Source organism: Lampris incognitus, chromosome 1 (genome assembly GCF_029633865.1).
Source record: "Lampris incognitus isolate fLamInc1 chromosome 1, fLamInc1.hap2, whole genome shotgun sequence".
NCBI classification, from domain to species: Eukaryota; Metazoa; Chordata; class Actinopteri; order Lampriformes; family Lampridae; genus Lampris; species Lampris incognitus.
Window position 1 is genome coordinate 5264939 of NC_079211.1, and position 24272 is coordinate 5289210.

General features: G+C 45.0%; 2 protein-coding genes across 3 annotated transcripts in view; both read right to left on the reverse strand.

The window, feature by feature from the left end:
• Window positions 1-7: 7 nt before the first annotated feature.
• mrnip (MRN complex interacting protein) lies at window positions 8-13629 on the reverse strand. 2 transcript variants are annotated; one of them, XM_056282040.1, is made up of 7 exons: window positions 13057-13629; window positions 12914-12973; window positions 9718-9818; window positions 8261-8327; window positions 8034-8164; window positions 2845-2911; window positions 8-846 (listed from the first exon to the last, which is right to left on the reverse strand). In XM_056282040.1, exons 1-7 carry the CDS (start codon window positions 13114-13116, stop codon window positions 166-168), a joined length of 1167 nt encoding a protein of 388 aa, XP_056138015.1. In that variant the 5' UTR covers window positions 13117-13629; the 3' UTR covers window positions 8-165. The 2 variants fall into 2 exon arrangements, with proteins under 2 accessions (XP_056138015.1, XP_056138022.1); XM_056282047.1 differs by lacking the exon at window positions 12914-12973.
• A 4517-nt stretch (window positions 13630-18146) lies between these two features.
• Window positions 18147-24272, reverse strand: part of LOC130114971 (TBC1 domain family member 9B) — a 49605-nt gene continuing 43479 nt past the window's right edge. The window contains exons 20-22 of the mRNA XM_056282759.1: window positions 22158-22211; window positions 20575-20672; window positions 18147-20122 (exon numbers count right to left, since the gene is read on the reverse strand). Coding sequence (XP_056138734.1) covers window positions 19508-20122; window positions 20575-20672; window positions 22158-22211 — 767 coding nt within the window. The 3' untranslated portion in view covers window positions 18147-19507. The remainder of the gene's footprint in view (window positions 20123-20574; window positions 20673-22157; window positions 22212-24272) is intronic.

Genomic DNA, 24272 nt, shown 5'->3' on the forward strand with positions numbered 1-24272 from the left:
CCTCCTACTGTTGTGTTGACAGTGAGCGAATCTGGATAAGGATGTCAGTTAAACGCTCAAAGGTAGAACCTTCCTGTCCTCCAGAGTCCAGATGGCCTCTCGCCTTGCCTCGGGTCAGTTCGGCTGAATGTGGAGTTGCTTTAAACTTCAGCTTGAACACAAACATTACCACATGTCGTCGAAGTCGTCTCCTGTGCTGAACATGGAGAACACTGAGCTGGCAGGCAGCGAGGCGTACGACCGCTTGGTGGGCCGAGTCTGCTGACCGACAGCTTCAGAAAACGAAGGCAGTATCGGCATGGGGGTGGGCGTCGTGTTCCCAGTGGTTTCTTCTTCAGATTGGCAGATGCCAACGACTGCCTTGAGCTTACTGGAGGCCGTCACACTGCCAGCCCCACCCAGTCCTCCTACTGGTTCGCCACAGGACCCCGAACCAGAGTGGAGGTCATCAGTACTGGGTCCATCTTCCTGTGGACAGCGAGCAGAAAAGAACCAAGTCCATTTGGACGCAGTCATAGTGCTAGTTGGTCTGGGCTGGCATGAGGCACCTGTGTTGTGTGTACTGGTAGAACTGGTGTAGCCTGGCTCCACCCCGCTGGTAGAACTGGTGTAGCCTGGATCCGCCCCGCTGGTAGAACTGGTGTAGCCTGGATCCGCCCCGCTGGTAGAACTGGTGTAGCCTGGATCCGCCCCGCTGGTAGAACTGGTGTAGCCTGGATCCGCCCCGCTGGTAGAACTGGTGTAGCCTGGATCTGCTCTACTTGCTGGTTGGCTAAAGGCTGGCTGAGCGATGGGCTCGTCCCTCGGAGCGAGTGCGATGGTGGAGGTGTTTCGTTGCACTGGCCGCTGTTGGGAAGAGACGGTAGGTCAGGGAAGGTGGTGCTCCGTCTAAACAACTCAGTCTGGTAGAATGTGTCTCTACTGTGTCATCTGTTTCTCACTGTGAAGTTAAAGCCCTCGAGACTGGAACTGGGATTTAATGTGATAAATAAAATGGGGAGGACTCGGGGTGGCCACATCTCTGATACAGCTTGGTTAAGAGGGACAGTTCAACCCAAATCCAAAAATGCACGTTTTTCCTCTTACCTGTAGGGCTTTTTATCGATCTAGATTGTTTTGCTGTGAGCTGATGAGTTTTAGAGATATGGGCTGTAGAGATGTCTGCCCTTTTTATTTTTTTAAACATGGTGATGGTGGTTGCGTGACTGAGGTCTCATTTATAACCGTTGCGTATGTGCAGAAAGAGGCACACGCCACTTCCCACGCAAAATTTGTGATCTATAAAAACAAACTTGACGGGAGAAGGTGCGCACCTGTAGGTAAACGCAGATGGTGAGGTGGTGAATAATGACGGCACATTTAAGTCCGATTTGTTTTGTCTTTTTGGCGCACGCCACTTTCGGCTTTTGTGCGCACATATTTTTAGTAAGGATCCAACGCACCGTTTTACTATAAATGAGAGCCCTGGGCTGTTCCGGTGGCGTCTGGACACTGCTTGGCATCCTCCTCCTCATATTCTTCATATAGCTTATAATTCCATTATCATTTTATCATCCGATGTTGTATTGTGTAAACGGTGTAAGCACCACCTCACTGCACGTTGTCCGTCCTGGGAGAGAGCTCCTCCTCTGCTGCTCTCCCTGAGCTTTCTCCCTGTTAAAGGGTTTTTTAGGGAGTTGTTCCTTATCCGATGCGAGGGTCTAAGTCAGGGTCTATACAAATAAAACTGACTGGCCGCTCTGATGGCGGAGCGGGATAAACCGCCGCTCGTCATGTGGCTGGGAGGTTCGAATCCCAGACTCGCCATAACCGGTCACAGCCAGAGCGTCCATGGGGTCAGGCCTTCATTAGGCCACCCTCACCCGAGGGATAGTGGGTGTAGATCGGTGTAGTGTTCGGGGACTCGTCGTTCTCCAGCGACCCCTCTGGCCCATCCGGGCGGCTGCAGCCAAGCAACCGGAAGCATTCTCCGTACGTCTCCTTCGCGGCCTGAAGGTGATGCAATCCATGCGAGGAGGCTGCAGCGTGTAAACTAGCGAGAGCAGCCGACACGAGTTTGAAGGAAGCTGGTGTTACGACTATCTCCTTCCTGTGGAAACGTGAGCCAGGGCAGTTATTGGACAAGAGTTCCGGCCATATGCCATTGGGTTAATCGGGTGGGGTAAGGGGAAAAACTAGAAATAAAGTAAAAAATAAAAAGTAAAACTGACTTAGTTCTCTCAGATAGAGTGGAACTGGATAGCCCTCGGCTTGAGTTGCTCAAAGTGCCAAAAAATACATTTGAAAAACTCAACGGCAATGTGTCTTTCCAGAAATCATGACCCTGTTACTCGAGATAGTCCACACACCTTGTTGTGAACAGTTTCATGTAGGTGTATTTCGGTCTAAGAAACTAGTCACCAATAGTCCGACTAAGCCGGAGGCAACATGGGGATTCGAACCGCTGATCCCCACGTTGGTAGACAACGGGATAGACCGCCGCGCTACCCGGACGCCCCTAGTTCCATGGTATTTGATAGAAGACAGACGTGTCTACGGTCGATATCTCCAACACTTGGCAGCTCACAACAACGCGATGCAGAGTGATAAACAGCACTGCAGGTGGGAGGAAAAACATGTCTTCTGATTTTGGGGTGAACTGTCCCGCTAAGCACAAACAGCAAACAGGCTGTTTAAACATCTTATTGTTTCATCGCCTATCGACAGCTGCGGTTGTCTTTTTAAAAACGTCTATTAGGAGTCTTGCTTAAAAAGGAAAAGTAAAATCCTCATTTGAAACAGAAACCCGTCTTGAGTTTCCATATTGAAGCTAGAACCGTGTCTCCGGAGTTTTAAGGAGTTTACCTGTGACGCCGTCCCGCTGGCGGAGCCGTGTCCTCCATCCGTCCATGCATCTCTTCTCTTCCTCTTCCTGTCGAGAAACACGGGGGGCAAGTTAGAAGAGCAGGACTGTGTGAAATCAAGCAGTTACTAGCAGGTCATTGTGTTCACCGACAGCGAGTGTGACCGAGCAACGCTTGTCACGCTGATAAGAAACGCTGCAGGACTGTCGGTTTGATGTTTCCCACTCGCAAGAAGACTCACGAGACACCTCGTCTGTCCTGCCAGACTCCTCGTGTGTGCTTTCCACTCCGTGGAGAATGACTTCAGTCCATTTCTCTGTTATGAGAGTTCACCCCTTATTCTGACAAATACCCAGTTTAACAAGCGCCACTTCTTGTGATCAAACTGCAGCCTGAGATAAAGCGGAGGCAGCGATGAGTAGGGTGTGCTTCACTGCAAGAAAAGGGGAAGTAAAACTAATCACTTTTAAAGTTCACCAAAGAAGGCTGAATCGGTTCATCTGGACACAGCGTGTACTGACAGGTATGTTTCATCATCATCTAAGTGACCTCCTCAGTCTCACCTGACTGCAGGTATCCCCACCCTTATAAACTATACACCCTTATAAACTATAGTTATAAACTATACACCCTTATAAACTATAGTTATAAACTATACACCCTTATAAACTATAGTTATAAACTATACACCCTTATAAACTATAGTTATAAACAATACACCCTTATAAACTATAGTTATAAACAATACACCCTTATAAACTATAGTTATATACTATACACCCTTATAAACTATACACCCTTATAAACTATAGTTATAAACTATACACCCTTATAAACTATAGTTATAAACTATACAGCCTTATAAACTATAGTTATAAACTATACACCCTTATAAACTATACAGTTATAAACTATACACCCTTATAAACTATAGTTATAAACAATACACCCTTATAAACTGTAGTTATAAATATACACCCTTATAAACTATACAGTTATAAACTATACACCCTTATAAACTATACAGTTATAAACTATACACCCTTATAAACTATAGTTATAAACTATACACCTTTATAAACTATAGTTATAAACTATACACCCTTATAAACTATAGTTATAAACTATACACCCTTATAAACTATAGTTATAAACTATATACCCTTATAAACTATTGTTATAAACTATACACCCTTATAAACTATTGTTATAAACTATACACCCTTATAAACTATAGTTATAAACTATACACCCTTATAAACTATAGTTATAAACTATACACCCTTATAAACTATAGTTATAAACAATACACCCTTATAAACTATAGTTATATACTATACAACCTTATAAACTATAGTTATAAACAATACACCCTTATAAACTATAGTTATATACTATACACCCTTAAAAACTATAGTTATAAACTATACACCCTTATAAACTATAGTTATAAACTATACACCCTTATAAACTATCGTTATAAACTATACACCCTTATAAACTATAGTTATAAACAATACACCCTTATAAACTATACAGTTATAAACTATACACCCTTATAAACTATAGTTATAAACTATACACCCTTATAAACTATAGTTATATACTATACACCCTTATAAACTATAGTTATAAGCTATACACCCTTATAAACTATAGTTATAAACTATACACCCTTATAAACTATACAGTTATAAACAATACACCCTTATAAACTATACAGTGGCATAACAACCGAAACCAACCATTGGCTTCATATGCAAATTACCGTGACCATTAACTAGAGTTATAGTTAGGGTTGGGTATCGAAAACCAAAATATCTCGGTCCTACCGAGTATCAAACTCTTTGGGGAAAAAACGGTGCCAAATTTCAATACTTTACGGTAGACGACGTGAACACTATCGCAGCCAGCCAATCACTACCAGCGTTGTTGTACACGGGTGACTGACCGACAAATCAGCATGAAGCTATTTGGTATGCGTGTGCGTCTCGTGACTGCGCTGGAGTTGAAAACTGGCGGGCAAGATTCAGTGAGCTACTATGTCTTCCAAAGCGTGGCTGCAAAAATAGACAGCAAACCTGACACAGTAAAAAGCAGCCGCTGCAAAGCCATCATCAAATGAGGGTCTGGGAATACGGCGAATATGATGAAACATCTGATCACACATGGGATAAATATACGAGTGGACAGCTGCTCTGTTTGATAATGTTAAATGTCCGGGCTGCTGCCAACGTTAACGTTAGCCGTTAGCTCTGGGACGTCTGCTGCTGGGTCTTCTTCTGGTGCCACTGCTAGCAATGATGAAACGGGTAAGGACGGTTATGATGATGTATATAAATAGGCTCATATACATTAAAGTTGTCAGTCTGCACGCTGACCTCATTGTCATTGTTGACCTCACTTTCAATCTCAAAGTGCGAGAGTACAGAACCAAAATAACACAATGTGTCAATGGATTATGGTGCTCGCTGTATAGAAAAGTAGTTTGTTGATCATCCTATAAGGTTTTCATAATATATAGTATCGCAAAAGTATTGTTTAGGCATCGTATCGAATTGGAGGTATTGGTTTTGGTATCGAAAATTTTCAAGCGATACCCAACCCTAGTTACAGTGGTCATGTGTACTATTCACAGAGGATTGGGGAATAGTTGCAATCACAGCATTGTAAGATGCTGACAGATGTACTCTTAACCCCCCCCCCCCCCCGGTTCAGGGATGGTTGTTCCCTCTTCACGTATGCCCCTTTTCCACTACATGGTACCGGCTCGACCCGACTCGTAGAGTGTCGTTTTCCATTACCGTAACAGTACCTTCTCAGTGTAGCTGGTCTGCATTGATTTTGGTACCCGCTCCAGTTTTTTTGGAACCTCGACAAAAGGTGGTGCCAGAAAAGAGGTAACAGTTACCAAAATGCCGGTACTTTCCGGTAATGGAAAAGGAAAAAGTCGAGTCGAGTTGAGCCGGTACCATATAGTGGAAAAGGGACAACAGATGGTCTCTCTGACTCCCCGTTCAAACCAGCGTTCCTCCCTATCAAGGATGTGCACATCCTCATCCCTGAAAGAGTGGCCACTGGCCTGTAGATGGTGTAGACTGTGGAGTCCTAGCCTGACGTGTTAGCTCTCCTGTGTTGTGTCCTCCTCTTGGCCAGCGTCTGTTTGGTTTCCCCCATGTACAAGTCACGGCAATCCTCCTGGCACTTAACAGCTACACTATACTGCTCTGTTTGTGCTGGGGGACCTGAGCCTTGGGGTGGACCAATTTCTGGTGCAGGGTGTTTTGGGTGTTTGAAAGCAACTGAGACGTGATGTTTGGAAAATACGCATCTCAACTATTCAGACACTCCCGCCACATACGGGAATCACCACTGGTTTAGGCTTAGGCAGCTGTTGTCCTCCTCTCCCATCAGATGGTGCACTGTTTGGGCGTCTTCCTGACTTTGATAAACACCCAGTTAGGATAACCACACTTAACCAGGGCCTGTTTAATGTGGGATTTCTCCTCTTCCTCGGCCGCTGTGTCAGTGGGGACGTTGTCAGCTCGGTGGTGCAGCGTCCTGATGACTCCTAGTTTGTGCTCCAGTGGATGATGAGAGTCAAACCTTAAGTACTGATCAGTATATGTTGGTCTACAGTAAACAGCAACAATCAAATGTCCCCCATCACCAACTGCAATTTCACAGTGTAAGAAGGCTAACCTGTCATGTTCCACATCCTCCCTCGTGAACCTGATGTGGTTGTCCACAGAGTTAATGTGGTACATCCTGAGATTTAAGTAATGGCAGACAGAGATGGACACCAGACACATGGCGTCGTTCCGACAATCAATGAATTGGAGGGGGGGGGGGTCAGAGTACATCTTTCACCATCTTACAGTGCTGTGACTTCAACTATTCCCCAATCCTCTCTGAACAGTACACATGGCCTTTGAAACTCTAGTTAATGGTCACACCCATATTTGCATAAGAAACTGGTCGTTGGTTTGGGCTGTTATGCCACTGTATTGTTTATAAGGGTGGTGGTAGATGCAGTCACTGTATTTTTTATAAGGGTGGGGTACCTGCATCAGCTGAGACTGAAGAGGTCACTTAGACGATGGTGAAAAGTATGAAGATGAACTGATTCACCTTCCTGTAGTCTTCTTACCTGGATTACTGAGCAGCATCAGGACATGTTAAAGTTAACGTTCTCCGACTGGTGGCTTTGCTTTAATGGACTTGATGCTAGCTGACATGCTCAGGCTTACAAACTGTGTCCAGCTCAAAAATCATTTTTACAGATTTTCCTTTCTGTAAAGCAGAAGGGTTATGTGCTTGTTCCTTTTCCTTTACTCGTTTCATTTAATCAGATTGTGCCGTTACATTTGTCCTTTTGTGTTTTTGTCTTAAAATCGACACCTTCTATTTGTTGTGTTCTGTAAAGTACCTCCGTAAAGTTGTTTTGTAAAGTTTATAATAGATACATTTTTTGACTTTGGGTTTGACATGCCTTTCCTTGGCCTATTTCTAGGTGTCCACTTCGTGCCTTTCTGTGAGTTTTCTGTGGAATTCAGCACCTCGAGCGGAGATTCTCCACCCGGCGACTTTTTTTCACAGATCTCTCCATGTTTTAATGCTGCCTGTCTGGCTGCTTTCTGTTCAAAATGGCTGGACGTTTTTAAAGATGCGCTGCGCTCATCACATGTGACAATAAAAAAAAAAGAATCTCTGTAAACCGACCAATCGCAGACTATATAGGGGCGGGGCGTAAACCGTTGACAGCGACAACACTGACGGACGGAAACGTCACATCAGTATGAGATGTGATTGTTATTGTAAACAATTACGTCTTAGCAAAGACACAAAATCCATGTGAAGCATTTTTGCTGGCGTTCTGGGGCCAGCCAGCCCGAAGGCAGAATTGTAGCACAAGGTTGGACTACCCCGGGGCTCGAACCCAGGACCTTGCTGAAAGGCGACTGCGCTAACCACTGCGCCGCGCAGTGTTACTGTGTGTGTGTGGGCCCTGTGATGGCCTGGTGGCCTGTCCAGGGTGTCTCCCCGCCTGCCGCCCAGTGACTGCTAGGATAGGCTCCAGCATCCCTCGACTCTGAGAGCAGGATGAGCGGTTTGGATGATGGGTGGATGGATGGAAGCAGCTCACCGGTAGTCTGAATATGAGGACTCTAACAGTATGATGTGACATACCTTTTGCCATGGAGCTGTTTCCTGTCAGTAGAAACATTCTCTTCCTCTTCATCGGTCTGCTCCTCTTGGTCCCGCCCTCCCACCGACGCGTCCAGGTATTTACTCCAGCGGCTCACCTGAGGCTCTTCAGCCTACAGAGACCAAGCAAGGTGTCATTAAAACGCATCTCACAGCAGACGGAAGTTTGACTTGAACCAACATTCAGTTGAACAAAACTCTAAACTCACCTTTTTCAGGTAGTCCTGCTGAAGTGTGTTCTCACAGGTTGCAGCTGCGTTGTCCTCTGGCTCCTGCCTTGTAAAGAAACCAATCACTAACCGCTTCTCTTTCCAAGCCTTTATATTTCATGCTTTTTTTTAAAAAAAAATTCAGGGCAGCAAGAATTTATGCTGAAGTCTGTTTCATGACCATATCCTGCATTACACGAGGCTGAAAAAGACCTTCAGGAACCACAGCCAGCTGCTGACACTGTAGTGCCACCAAGTGGATCGCAGCCAAGTCATGGACCAGAGTCAGGATTTCAGACGAAGGGAACGGCGTTTCAGAGTACAGCAACTATAGATGCAACGCTGGACCGCGTTCTCTTACCCCACAGACCAGAAGTGACGCAGGTCTTATTTGACAAAGGAAGGAGGTGTACAGACAGCTTTGATGAATGTGTTTAACATTCTGACGAACCTTCACGAGCACACAGTAACAAACAAAACATCTATCTTGTAGTTAGGAGAGGACATGCAGCTTAACAGAATATACAACTCACTGTATGCTCGGTGATACGGCTGAAAATGTTACCATCAATAACACTCTCATATCAGACCATGTTTTTTTACACAAAATGACTATTTGTCAAATTTAAAGGGCTAATTATCCATAAAAAGATAAACACTCAAGAAGGTTTACTGCCTGCCCCTCTGCCCCCTGCTGATGGACCTCCTTTTTGCCATTACACACACACACACATATATATATATATATATATATATATCATGTGTGTGTGTGTGTGTGCTTTTGTACATATTCATTCATTCAAACTTTATCTCAGACTCAGGGTCCAGATATAAAAATCAGTACATTACATTTAATTATCTTATCTTATTGTCTGTACCAGCAGCACCGGGCTACATGGCTGGTGTATATAATGTGGATATAATGCACATGGCAATAACATGACTTCTGATTCTGATTCCTTCCTTACCACTAAGACTGGGAATGCTAGATGATGCCATGTCCTGCCTGGTTATTGAAAGCAATGCGGTTATAAAAGACAATAAGCAGGAATTAAATTCTCTTTTAGTTTGATCTTTCTAATGCAGCGCGTCTCTTTGAATAAAGCTGGGTTCATAAAAACTGAACATTTTGTTGAAACAAATTTGGTAGCATCCGCTTTCCGTGAACCATGTGTAGTTGTGGAAATAAAATGTTAAGCTGTGACGTCAGCAGGTGTTCAAGTCTCCTACAGTTCTCTTTAGACACGCTGAAAATGCTGCTGTGAGTTAAAATTGATCCATCAAGAAAATAAAGTTAAAACAGACACACGTACCACCAGCAAGAAGGAGTCTCTGGTTTCGCTTTTTATGTGTTACCGTCAGACTCTAGCTTAGAGAATACGGAAGTTGTGGACTAATAATGAATAAAATAATGTACGAACGAATGAATAAATGAATAATGGAAAAACTCTTTTTACCACATGAAGCCAGCCGCCTGTTCGTCCATCATCTGCCCCCGCATGGTGTTCAGCTTCTGGACGTGACGTCTGCAGTCCAGCCCGGAGCCCCGACCAAACTCCTGTCGTAATAATCATAAATATAATCATCATAACATGTCTCCCCTTCCTTTATACTGTCATCACAATCGTATTTATACCAATCATATTTACACTGTCATCATAATCATATTTATAATCATATTTATACTGTCATCATAATCATATTTATACGGTCACCATAATCATAAATATAAACATCATAACATGTCTCCCGTTCCTTTATACTGTCATCACAATCATATTTATACTGTCATCATAATCATATTTATACGGTCACCATAATCATAAATATAATCATCATAACATGTCTCCCGTTCCTTTATACTGTCATCACAATCATATTTATACTGTCATCATAATCATATTTATACTGTCATCATAATCATAAATATAATCATCATAACATGTCTCCCGTTCCTTTATACTGTCATCACAATCATATTTATACTGTCATCATAATCATATTTATACGGTCACCATAATCATAAATATAAACATCATAACATGTCTCCCGTTCCTTTATACTGTCATCACAATCATATTTATACTGTCATCATAATCATATTTATACTGTCATCATAATCATAAATATAATCATCATAACATGTCTCCCGTTCCTTTATACTGTCATCATAATCATCCTCCTCATTTCTCCGAGGCCCTGTATTCTTCCAGCTGTGTTTTTCCAGCTGTGTTCTTCCAGCTGTGTTCCTCTGTGGCGTGTTGAGCTGTCGTGTTCTTGGGCTGACCATGTCTTTGTTTCTGTCACTTTACAAACTCTTTCTTTTAACCAACTGTAAAGTTATTGTCATGTATTGCGTTTGGATTTGACACCTGTGGGTACCCGTAAGGAGTGATGTCATACCCGGCAATGTTGTAACAAGAGAATTCACTCAGTAAAGTGTTGAAATGTGAGTATGTGTTTGTCGTTTGTTTTGATTCAATTCAGTGAATATTGTAATGGTCTAATTTCAAGTATTAAGACGTAAACACAACAATGGCGACGAGGATATAGCGACCATATTTGCTTTAACTCCTCCGAGAATCGTCACCTTAACGTGGTGGAGGGGTTTGTGTGTCCCGGTGATCCTGGGAGCTCGGTTGTCGGGGCCAATAGCCCCTGGTAGGGTCTCCCAAGGCAAACTGGTCCCAGGGGAGGGGCCAGACTAAGACCGATTACCAAAAAACCCAATGAGTACACCAGCAGTTACAGCACCTCACCTGAAAAAAGGAAACCGGGGTCCCCTCCTGGAGCCTGACTTGGGAGGGGAGCTTGCCGGCGAGCGTCTGGTGGCCGGGCCTTGAAAACAACATGGAGCCACCACCCTGTGGACCCACCACACACAGGGATGAGCATTGGGGTAGGGTGCAATGCAGGCCAGGGGCAGGCAAAGGCGGGGACCGGGGTGTGCCGACTTCCGGCATCGCAGATTGGTCCTCAGGACGTGGAATGTCACCTCTCTGGCAGGGAAGGAGCCTGAGCTGGTGTGGGAGGTGGAGCGGTACCAACTAGATATACTAGTTGGGCTCACCTCCACACATAGCATGGGCTCTGGTACCAAACACCTGGAGAGGGGCTGGACTCATTACTTTTCCAGAGTTGGCCAAGGTGACAGACGCTGGGCGGGTGTGGGGATACTCACAAGTCCCCGGTTGAGCGCTGCTGTGTTGGAGTTCTCCCCAGGGAATGAGAGGGTTGCCTCTATACGACTGCGAATTGCTGGGGTAAAGGCTCTGACTGTTGTGTGTGCTTATGCACCGAATAGCAGTTCGGAGTATCCAGCCTACTTGGAGTCTCTGGTTGGTGTCCTGGATAGGGCTCCGCCTCAGGACTCTATAGTTCTGCTGGGGGAATTCAATACTCATGTGGGCAACGACAGAGAAACCTGGAGGGGCGTGATTGGGAGGAACGGCCTCCCTGACCTGAACCCGACCGGTGCCTTGTTATTGGACTTCTGTGCCAGTCATGGATTGGCAACTGTACACAGATGAACGCCGGAGAGCAAAGCGCTCAGAGATCGAAGTCGGTGACACCGTGCTTGTAAGATGTCTGTGAATGTTCTCATTCATCCAGGTCACGGTTATCCAAAGGTTATAACATCGGTACACAAAAGAGCCACGCATATCTATGGCTCTGTTAGCGACAGGCGTTGGTAAACATCGGATCACAAAGAGCCACACATATCAATAGCTCTGACAACGACTCCTAGAGGATAAATTCTGAGTCTCATCAGCAGCCAGTCAGACTAGCTTGGTCTAGTCAGAAAGGCACGAACTGAGGAAGCCTCTTGGATGAGAGGCGAAACGTCTTCACGTGCTTGTAAGGCAAGACAGAGTGGATAAGTTTACCACTCCCTTTAACGCTACACCACACAAAGTTGTGAGTAAAACAGGAAGTCATGTGATTGTAGAATCCCCAGCGGGAGCACGGTATGCAAGGAACAGTACTTTCGGGAAAGAAATGCAGGACAACTGGACCGGAGGAGACAACCCATGAGCAGGACAACACACAAGGGGTTGAGGACATCACAGTGGACTCTGATAAGGACACAGTGACCCTGCCAACACCCACTGGCACCAGCATGGCAGACATGCCTCATGCAGGCAGGCCTCAGCGGGCCAAACGAGCGCCTCAGAGGCTGTCTGGCTGTGACTTGACTTGAATTTAAAGTAAGGGCACGGGCGACGTGAGGGTTGAGGACTTCTTGGTTTTATTGTCAGACACAGGTTTGTAAGATGTCTGGATGCAAAGTAATTACAGAATTCAATGATCAGACACAGGTTTGTAAGATGTTCGAGGATTTTCAAGGAAAAAAGGGACGTCACGTATCGCGTTTGGATTTGACACCTGTGGGTACTCGTAATGAGTGACGTCATACCCAGAAATGTTGTAGCAAGAGAATTCACTCAGAAAAGCGTTGAAATGCGAGTATGCGTTTGTCGCTTGTTTTGATTGTCTGTGAAGGTTCTGGATTCAGTCCAGTTCAGTTTTGATTCAATCCAGCGAATATTGTGATGGTCTGACTTCAAGTGTTAAGACGTAAACACAACAGTTATTTTAGTTGTCCAGACAGAAACCAACGTATTATGAATATTTAACCAGTGCCTCACGTACCTTGACCAGAGACTGCTTCTCTCCGCACATCTTACAGCTCCATTTCTTGGTCTTTTTAACCTGAGGAAAATCCCACCCGGTATTTACAAACGACACTTAAAACTATTAGCGCTTAAATGTAATTATAAGACGTGCGCCGTTACCTGCTGCACCTGAAAGGTCTGGCACGAGAAGCACCTCACGACGTGGAACTCTTGGACCATGTTGACTTCTTCTACGCCACTAACGTAAACTAGTTGACTTCTTCTACGCCACTATCGTAAACTAGTTGACTTCTTCTACGCCACTAACGTAAACTAGTTGACTTCTTCTACGTCACTTAAGTAAACTAGTTGACTTCTTCTACGCCACTAACGTAAACTAGTCGACTTCTTCTACGTCACTAACGTAAACTAGTTGACTTGTTCTACGTCACTGAAGTAAATTAGTTGACTTGTTCTACGTCACTGAAGTAAACTAGTTGTTGGAGCTCCCGAAACATCCAAACCTTACACCGAGAATTCTTCCTCCGTCTTCTTCGTCGTCATCTTCTTCTTCGTCTTCTTTTATTCTTACTGACTAGATGCAGCTATGGCGTATTGCTGCCCTCCTCAGTTTGGTGGCGGTCATTATAGGGTAACAGTTCAGATCTATACTTTTTGATTGAGAACAGTTAAAATTTCAGAACTAATTGTTTTCCTTCAGCCACTCGTTGTAGTAAAGTCTGCCGCTTCTTCTTCTTCTTCTTCGCGTCTTCTGCTTCTTCGTCTTCTTTTATTCTTACAGACTAGATGCAGCTACAGCGTATTGCTGCCCTCCTCAGTTTGGTAGCGGTCATTATAGGGTAATGGTTCAGATCTGTATTTTTTGATGTAGAACAGTATTATATTAAAATTTCAGAACTAATTGTTTTACCTCAGTCATTCCTAGTGGTAAAGTCTGCCATTTCTTCTTCGTCTTCTTCTTCGTCTTCCTCTTCTTCTGCTGCTGCTTCTTCTTTTATTCTTACAGACTAGACGCAGCTATGGTGTATTGTATTAAAATTCCATCTTCTTCTTCTTCTTTTTTTGTGTGCATTTTTTTTATTGAGAAGAGTACAAGTGGTACAAGAAGACTGAACGTACATGCCATCAGACCCACCAACCATAAACAACCTTACACATTCACATTCGATGGTCATAACAAAAATAATAAAAGAAATAAAAGAAACTATAGTGTTAACAATAATAATAATAATAATAATAATGCTGAATAAAAAAATAACCCCTTTGCCAGGGGGTAAATTTAAAGTGCACATTAAGTGAACATGTTATAATATAAGCAAGCATTATATGTTTTGACTGCTTTTCTGTTTGGGCTCCTGGAAATGGTAGATCAATATTTATCCATTTCTGTAATTAAAGCAGGAAAGAAAATGTTAAGATTTAAAATCTTCCTTTATGGATGTGACATTTTGCACAAAAGAAAAGTTTTATTGAGTAAAACGTATTGTTACTTTTACTAGTTATGTCATGGAAACCAAACAATACATATTCCCATTTAAGGGAAAATTATTACAGACTTAAGACATGATAAAAGCATTTAGTTCCTTCCAAAGTTTTCTGGAAAAGGTGCAGTCCCAAAATAAATGTGATTGTGTCAATTTGAGTTTTACATAAAGAACAACTGGGAGGGGTTCATTGTTTTTACAAATCTTCTCGAGTACTGACTCGTTGGGCAAAACTTGTGTAATAATTTAAAGGAAACCTCTTTTAATTTGTTATTTATCAATAATGTATGTGGTAGCATCTAGAACAATTCCCAACAGATATTAGTAATAAATGTACTCCAGTGAAAAATGACATATGGTACAGAGACTATATGTTGCTGGAACAAAGCACGAATAGCTGTGTTATTATCTTTATGAGATACAGAAAACAGATTTTGCCATCTGGAATGTCAGCTGCGTTCAACAATGGAGAGTCGTCTAAAGCCACAGAGGAAGAATTGTTAAAGAGCATCTAAAGCCACAGAAGAAGGGTTTTTAAAGAGCATCTAAAGCCACAGAGGAAGGGGTTTTAAAGAGCATCTAAAGCCACAGAGGAAGAGTTTTTAACGAGCATCTAAATCCACAGAGGAAGGGTTTTAAAGAGCATCTAAAGCCACAGAGGAAGAGTTTTTAACGAGCATCTAAATCCACAGAGGAAGAGTTTTTAAAGAGCATCTAAAGCCACAGAGGAAGAGTTTTTAAAGAGCATCTAAAGCCACAGAGGAAGAGTTTTTAACGAGCATCCAAATCCACAGAGGAAGGGTTTTAAAGAGCATCTAAAGCCACAGAGGAGTTTTTAAAGAGCATCTAAAGCCACAGAGGAAGGGTTTTAAAGAGCATCTAAAGCCAGAGGAAGAGTTTTTAAAGAGCATCTAAAGCCACAGAGGAAGAGTTTTTAACGAGCATCTAAATCCACAGAGGAAGGGTTTTAAAGAGCATCTAAAGCCACAGAGGAAGAGTTTTTAAAGAGCATCTAAAGCCACAGAGGAAGAGTTTTTAAAGAGCATCTAAAGCCACAGAGGAAGAGTTTTTAAAGAGCATCTAAAGCCACAGAGGAAGGGGTTTTTAAAGAGCACACAAACTTCAGCAGAAACAGCAACAACGACAGCGTGTTCTTTAGGTGAGACAGCAAGGTCACATTTAAAGTTGAACTCTCCATATTTCAGTAAAAGACCCTCCTTGTTGAAGAGATGATCCACCAACATCATTTTGTTGTCATACCAGTTCTGCAAAAACAAAGATTTGTTTTTATAAAGTACATATTTGCTGTTCCAAATGAAAAATGTGTGGGGTGAAAAAATGTGTTTGTAGAGAGAAGTACCTGTCTATGGAATGCTTAAAGTTTCACAGGGATTTTATCAACATTATAATTAAAAAGAAGAATAAAATGAAGACCACGGTGTTGGTTAAACCACTCTTGCTCCATGTCCTCTCCTGGTGAGATGACACTAACACAACAACACTGTTTTGTGTGAGTGCCCTCAGGACAGGTTTTGCTCTTTACGATTCTGTTTGAGAACATTTTCATTAGGTCTGGGATAGGTCTGGGGTAGGTCTGGGATAGGTCTGGGATAGGCCTGGGATAGGCCTGGGGTAGGTCTGGGATAGGTCGGGGTAGGTCTGGGGTAGGTCTGGGAGAAGTGAGCCTGTCCTTCTGCTGCCTGTGAGACTGTTTGCAGCCTGTTTGGTTGTCTTCTGATCATGTAATTTATCAATTCGCCTCCAAAACTTTAGCAACTAGCTTATGTAGCTAGTAAGCTAACATGCCTTCAGTTCACATGTACACCGATCAGCCAGCACATCAAAACCACCTGCCTGATATTGTGTAGGTCCCCCTAATGCCACCAAAACAGCCTTGACCTGTCGAGGCATGGACTCCACAAGACCTCTGGAGGTGTCCTCTGGTACCTGGCACCAAGACGTTAGCAGCAGATCCTTTAAGTCCTGTAAGTTGCAAGGTGGGGCCTCCGTGGATCTGACTTGTTTTTCCAGCACATCCTGCAGATGCTGGATCAGATTGAGATCTGGGGAATTTGGAGGCCAAGACAACACCTTGAACTCTTTGTCATGTTCCTCAAACCATTCCTGAACAATTTCTGCAGTGTGGCAGGGAGCATTATCCTGCTGAAAGAGGCCGCTGCCATCAGGGAATACCGTTGCCATGAAGGGGTGTACCTGGTCTGCAATGATGTTTAGGTAGGTGGTACGTGTCAAAGTAACATCCACATGAATGCCAGGACCCAAGGTTTCCCAGCAGGACATTGTCCAGAGCATCACACTGCCTCCGCCAGCTTGCCTTCTTCTCATAGTGCATCCTGGTGCCTTCTCTTCCCCATGTAAATGACGCACAGGCACTCAGCTGCCCACATGATGTAAAAGAAAATCTGATTCATCAGACCAGGCCACCTTCTTCCATTGCTCCATGGTCCAGTTCTGATGCTCAATGTGCGCACTGAAGGAGCTTTCGGCGTGGACAGGGGTCATCATGGGCACCCTGACTGGTCTGCAGCTACACAACCCCATACTCAGCAAGCTGCAATGCACTTTGTGTTCTGACACCTGTCTGTCAGCCAACATTAACTCAGACCAGATGGGCTAGTCTTCGCTCCCCATGTGCATCAACAAGCCTTGGGTGCCCGTGACCCTGTTGCGGGTCCACGGGTTGTCCTTCCCTGGACCACTTTTATTAGGTACCGACCACTGCATACTGGGAACACCCTACAAGACCTAGCGTTTTGGAGATGCTCTGACCCAGTCATCTAGCCATCTGACTTTGGCCCTTGTCAAAGTCACTCAGATCCCTACGCATGCCCATTTTTCCTGCTTCCAACACATCAACTTCAAGAACTGACTGTTCACTTGCTGCCTAATATATCCCACCCCTTGGCAGGTGCCATAGTAGTGACATAATCACAGTTATTCACTTACCTCTCAGTGGTTTTAATGTTTTGGCTGATCGGCGTAATCCAGACACAATGCTTTGCTAAAAGGAAAGAATTCCGACCATTTAAAAACAAGTCACAGCACCTGAACTTGTCCAGACTAAACATGAGGGAGTCAAACCTTTGGAAAAGATCTTGCTCCCCTGCGAGTGGTGTGGAGCCACCAAGGCTCTCTTACCACTTTACACAAGATGAGGAATCTCATCTATATATGCCCTATCGTCTGTCGTCCCAGTTTCCCCAAATGGTCCCATTGGCGGCATGGTGGCGCAGTGGTTAGCGTGGTTGCCTCATGGCAAGAAGGTCCTGGGTTCGAGCCCCGGGGTAGTCCAACCTTGGGGGTCGTTCCGGGTCGTCCTCTGTGTGGAGTTTGCATGTTCTCCCGGTGTCTGCATGGGTTTCCTCCCACAGTCCAAACACATGTAGGTCAGGTGACTCGGCCGTACTAAATTGCCCCTAGGTGTGAATGTGTGTGTGTGTGTGTGTGTGTGTGTGTGTGTGTGTGTGTGTGTGTGTGGGCCCTGTGATGGCCTGGTGGTCTGTCCAGGGTGTCTCCCTGTCTGCTGCCCAGTGGCTGCTGGGATAGGCTCCAGCATCCCCACCACCCTGAGAGCAGGATAAGCGGTTTGGATAACGACTGGAATGGTCCCACTGACTTCGGTACAAGCTCTCTGCAGGTGCAGAAAAGTTAAATTTAATGATTTTTAAAACGGTACCAAAATGCTGCACGTCTACACTTGCTGTGTACTGCGACTACACACACCCAGAGAACGACAGCAAAATGTCGATTTCATTCAGTATTTATTACACAATATAATACAGGGCTGATAAAGAACATTTTAAAAAGCAAGTTTGTGAATAAATATTAGATGGACAGAGTGAAGAGATTAGCGGTGAGGAAAACAGGAGGTGAAGCTGTGAAACGGCCCTCCCACTCCTCTAACGTGTAGACGCCGGTCTCAAACAACAGTCGTAAACAATACTCATTTTCAACAGATATCACGGTAAGATGCGGAGCAAAGAATACACATTGGCCAGAACATTAACATTATATTACATTACACAGAACGCTGCGAAACAGAAGCTCACGCCTCGTCGGGTATAATACTGCAGTCATTTAAAAGTGCTAAAATACTTGGTATGCCACTTAAACTGTAAATTCTCAAACTGATGTTAACCAGTAAAAATCTCTGGGTTTCCAACATCTGGACAGCGAGCAGGAGTCAACAGCAGTGGCGCCCGAAACGGAGCGAGCCTACAGCTGACCCACACGTGCAGCACAACATAACCATATTTATTATATTTATCATATTTATCATGTTATCATATTATCATGTTACTACCTGTAGAGAAGACAATAAAAATGCATATTCAAGAGTTCTAAAAGTATTTAAATGGCAAGAGAGTGCAACCATTCCTCATTTTACCATCCGAGTACAACACCAGGAATACTTCAGGACACTTGTAGACAAGAGAATTTAAAAAAGAGCGATATTTCATTCACTTTCTGGTCAGGGTTTAACTACGTAAAGCAAGAAAACATGAACAAACCGGTCCAGTTATAGGAACTATGGGGCGTTTACTCGTTAGTTAAGTGAGAAAGGCTGTTATGATGTGCAGGCTGTAGGTCTGGTGACTTGGTCGCAGTGTGGCGGACAGAAAATCCTTCCACACCGGTCAACGTTGGCGAGCAGAGATTGGTCATAGTTGTGTCGGGTCGCAGACTTCTCCTCAGAGAAAGTCTCATTAACATAATTTGAATTTTAGATTGCTTGCTAAAATCAGACACTACCTCCCTAACAAAACCAAGAATGGTGTGAAGCCCGTCTAGCATCGGGGTTAGTGTCATTTTCGGCGGGCGGGGCTTTAAGGCAGGGTGATCGGTGTGGTTCTGTACAGAAACATAAAGTGGCTGCTCAAAAGGCTTTTTCTCCCGTGTGACTGATTGTATTCTGCAGAGACGCAACAGAAAAAAAAGATTCATTCGTACCTCAAACACTTGATATTGGGCTACAGTCACTTTATACTGGTTCAGAGGTCCCTGTAAACTAGGTGTAAAGCGAAGCCTGGCAGGAAGTGAATATAACAGACCTGACCAAAGCAGACTGCCAATGGTCAGCTTCTGGAAGGTTCCGGGGGTCCCTCTCAGATAGAGTGTTGGGCCAGTTCGTGATCGCTGGATGAGCTGATCTGCCTCTCCACTGCCCGCTGGGCCTTGCAGGTCATCATCTTGTCCTGTATGTCCCCCTTCTTCTCAAAGTAGTCCACCAGGGCCGGCTCCGTCAGCATAGAGGCCAACACCTGCTCAAAGGTGATCGCCCAATCGCCGTCCACCACACTACCCCGCCTCTGCTCCCCACAGCCAATCAGGACTGTGTCGTCGGAGATATCCTCACACTGCAGCGAGCTGCTGCTGACCACGGAATAGGAGGAGACGGATGTGTCGTCTCTGATGTCCTCATCCGGTGTCTGAAGCGGCGGAGAATCCAGCTGGGCCTCGGCCAGGGTCTTGGAAGTCGGGGACTGTCCCGACACGCCTTCCTGGACCGAGTCCTTTTGCTCGGACTCGGCGTTGGGGAGAAGCAGGGTGGGGGCGCTGCAGTCTTGTTTTTTGGAGCCGTTGTTGTTGAACTTCTTGCCCACCTCCCCGATGCGCAGCAGCAGGCTGGCCACGGTGGCGATGGCATGGTAGAGCTCCTGTTCACGAGGCTCTTCACTGAACATGTTGTACAGTGTTTTACACAGCTCGATAAACTGCTCCTAAACAGCACAGACACAGGAGGGACACTGAGCGTCAACAGGACGTGGTAAGAGAAACACGGACACGCAACACTTTTTACATGGAGCAGTAAACACATCACCGTCCTCCTGAGACACGTTTACACGTTTACTGGTCTGGAACTGGTCTGAATTTAAAACCTCAGAACACAGGACAGGTTTGATTTTCTTTCCATCATCAAAATTTCATCAGTGGTTACGCATCATGACACACTGCCCAACATACAAATGATGTGCTGCCCCCTTGTGGCCGATCAATGTCATTTTAAATGAACCAGGCAGAGCGGGGAATCTCGGGTGGACTATGGAGACCAGAAAATATCGGGGCTCTTTCAAAACAAGGCTGAAGATTAAAATATAAGATTAAACATATAAATTGCTAGTGATATCATCTTTATTATCATCATCATCATCATTATTCCAGATCTGCTTACCTGGTTCATCTTTGGCAGATCTTTGATTGTCTCTTTCTTGGGCTCCTTCTCCTTGGCCCACATCCTGAGGTAATACTTATAGTCTTTCACCCTTTCCTCTGATGGAGACAGAGACAGACAGAAGAGCAGACGGGAAAAAGAAACAGACAGAAAGAGGTGTTATTATGGGTTCTAAATGCTTCAGACCAACTAGTTTGTATGACTCATTGTTCGACCACGTCGGGGAGCAGTCATTTACTTTTTAACCAACAGCTGAAGTCGCAGGTGTGGTGAGAAGCTGTCAATCAAACGGGGAGAGGTGGGACTATAACAAACACATACACATTTGGTATGTCAGACTCACAAAGTTACAGAACATTTCCAGTGTGGATCTTCCCAAATCTGACTGTCTAAAAAGAGCTTGCTAGGGGCGTCCGGGTGGCGTAGTGGTCTATTCCATTGCCTGCCAACACGGGGATCGCTGGTTCGAATCCCCGTGTTACCTCCGGCTTGGTTGGGCATCCCTACAGACACAATTAGCCGTGTCTGTGGGTGGGAAGCCATGTGTCCTGGTTGCCGCATTAGCGCCTCCTCTGGTCGGTCGGGGCGCCTGTTTGGAAGGGAGGGGGAGCTGGGGGAATAGTGTGTTCCTCCCACACGCTACGTCCCCCTGGTGAAACTCCTCACTGTCAGGTGAAAAGAAGCGGCTGGTGACTCCACATGTATGGGAGGAGGCATGTGGTAGTCTGCAGCCCTCCCCGGATCAGCAGAGGGGGTGGAGCAGAGACCGGGGCAGCTCGGAAGAGTGGGGTAATTGGCCGAATACTATTGGGGAGAAAGAGGGGGAAAAATCCACAAATAAAGAGCTCTCTGATGCTATCCAACGTCCCAAACAGCACTTTGTCTGAATCACGGAGTCGAGCTTACAAGGACCCACAATATACTGCAGTGACACATACAGTGCAGGTGGACACATACACACAAGGTGTGTGTGATGAAGAAGACCATGGTGGCTACGTGTTGTCAGCATCAAGGTGCGTGTATGACGAAGAAGACCATGGTGGCTACGTGTTGTCAGCATCAAGGTGCGTGTGTGATGAAGAAGACCATGGTGGCTACGTGTTGTCAGCATCAAGGTGCGTGTGTGATGAAGAAGACCATGGTAGCTACGTGTTGTCAGCATCAAGGTGCGTGTGTGATGAAGAAGACCATGGTAGCTACGTGTTGTCAGCATCAAGGTGTGTGTGTGATGAAGAAGACCATGGTGGCTACGTGTTGTCAGCATCAAGGTGAATGTGTGATGAAGAAGACCATGGTGGCTATGTGTTGTCAGCATCAAGGTGCGTGTGTGATGAAGAAGACCATGGTGGCTACGTGTTGTCAGCATCAAGGTGCGTGTGTGATGAAGAAGACCGTGGTAGCTACGTGTTGTCAGCATCAAGGTGTGTGTGTGATGAAGAAGACCATGGTGGCTACGTGTTGTCAGCATCAAGGTGCGTGTGTGATGAAGAAGACCATGGTGGCTACGTGTTGTCAGCATCGGCGTGAAGATGTGGTTGACAGAGGAAAAGGTTAGATGAACAAATGACCCACAGTGATTTTACCTTTCCTGTCTTCACTGTCGTCACTTCCGTCACTGCCGTCTTTAACCTTCTCTCCTGCACAGAGACGAAATCATCCTCATCATTATATTCATCATCATCATCATCATCATCATCATCATCATCAGCACCACAGAGTCCACAGTACTTCCGCTAGTAAAGAAGCCCCATAGCACACAGTGAGGTCGTTAAGTTCAGTGCTCATGTAATGAGTAGGACGACTGGATAAACCAGGACTGGTGATGGGAGTGTGTCAACCGATGAGACGTCATGACGCAACTTTCCAGAGACACCAATTACAGAGCAGGAGACAGTTCAAGTCCCTGTGGTCTGTTACACAGATCTGTAGTACAGACCGCATGGACAACACAGAGGAAGACAGAAGTACACATGGAACGGTGTTTATTTCTGACCACACACATACAGAGCCAAACCAAGACAAGACTGTAAACAGGACCAAATAGATGCGTATCAGTTGCTGCAGCTCATCACCAGACCTGCGTCACTACATGTGGCTGTTAAAACCCTCCTGTCTGGCCTACACTAAGGTCAAGAAGGCCAGTTTAGCCAGATGGTGGTCTTCATCAGACCAGAGAAGAGCTTTGAAACCTGGCAGCCTGTCGCAAGAGATGAAGACACAGACGGAGATGAGGAGACAGAGATGAAGAGACAGACGGAGATGAAGAGACTCACAGAGATGGAGACAGACAGAGATGAAGAGATAGACGGCGATGAAGAGAAGGACAGAGATGAAGAGACAGACAGATGGAAACAGACAGAGATGAAGAGACAGATGGACATGAAGAGACAGAGATGAGGAGACAGACAGAGATGAAGCAACAGACGGAGATGAAGAGACAGATGGAGATGAAGAGATAGACAGAGATGAAGACACAGACAGATGAAGAGACAAATGGAGATGAAGAGACAGACAGATGAAGAGACAAATGGAGATGAAGAGACTGACGGAGATGAAGCGACAGACGGAGATAAAGAGACAGACAGATGAAGAGACAAATGGAGAAGAACAGACAGACACAGATGAAGAGACAGACAGAGATGAAGACAGACAGAGATGAAGAGACAGACGGAGATGAAGAGACAGATGGAGATGAAGAGACAGAGATGAGGAGACAGACAGAGATGAAGCAACAGACGGAGATGAAGAGACAGATGGAGATGAAGAGATAGACAGAGATGAAGAGACAGACAGATGAAGAGACAAATGGAGATGAAGAGACAGACACAGATGAAGAGACAGACGGAGATGAAGAGACTGACGGAGATGAAGCGACAGACGGAGATGAAGAGACAGACAGATGAAGAGACAAATGGAGAAGAACAGACAGACACAGATGAAGAGACAGACAGAGATGAAGAGACAGACAGAGGTGAAGAGACAGATACAGATGAAGAGACAGACAGAGATGAAGAGACAGAGATGAAGAGATAGACGGCGATGAAAAGAAGGACGGAGATGAAGAGACTGACAGATGGAGACAGACGGAGATGAAGAGACAGATGGAGATGAAGAGACAGAGATGAGGAGACAGACAGAAATGAAGAGACAGACGGAGATGAGGAGACAGACGGAAATGAAGTGACAGACGGATGAAGAGACAGACACAGATGAAGAGACAGACACAGATGAAGACACAGACAGAGATGAAGAGACAGATGGAGATGAAGAGACAGAGATGAGGAGACAGACGGAGATGAGGAAACAGACGGAGCTGAAGAGACACAGACGGAGATGAAGAGAGACAGACAGAGATGAAGAGACACAGACGGAGATGAAGAGACAGACAGAGATGAAGAGACACAGATGAAGAGACAGACGGAGATGAAGAGACAGACAGAGATGAAGAGACAGACGGAGATGAAGAGACAGACAGAGATGAAGAGAGACACAGATGAAGGGACAGACAGAGATGAAGAGACAGACAGAGATGAAGAGACAGACGGAGATGAAGAGACAGACACAGATGAAGAGACAGACAGATGAAGAGACAGATGGAGATGAAGAGACAGACAGAGATGAAGAGAGACACAGATGAAGAGACAGACAGAGATGAAGAGACAGACGGAGATGAAGAGACAGGCGGAGATGAAGAGACA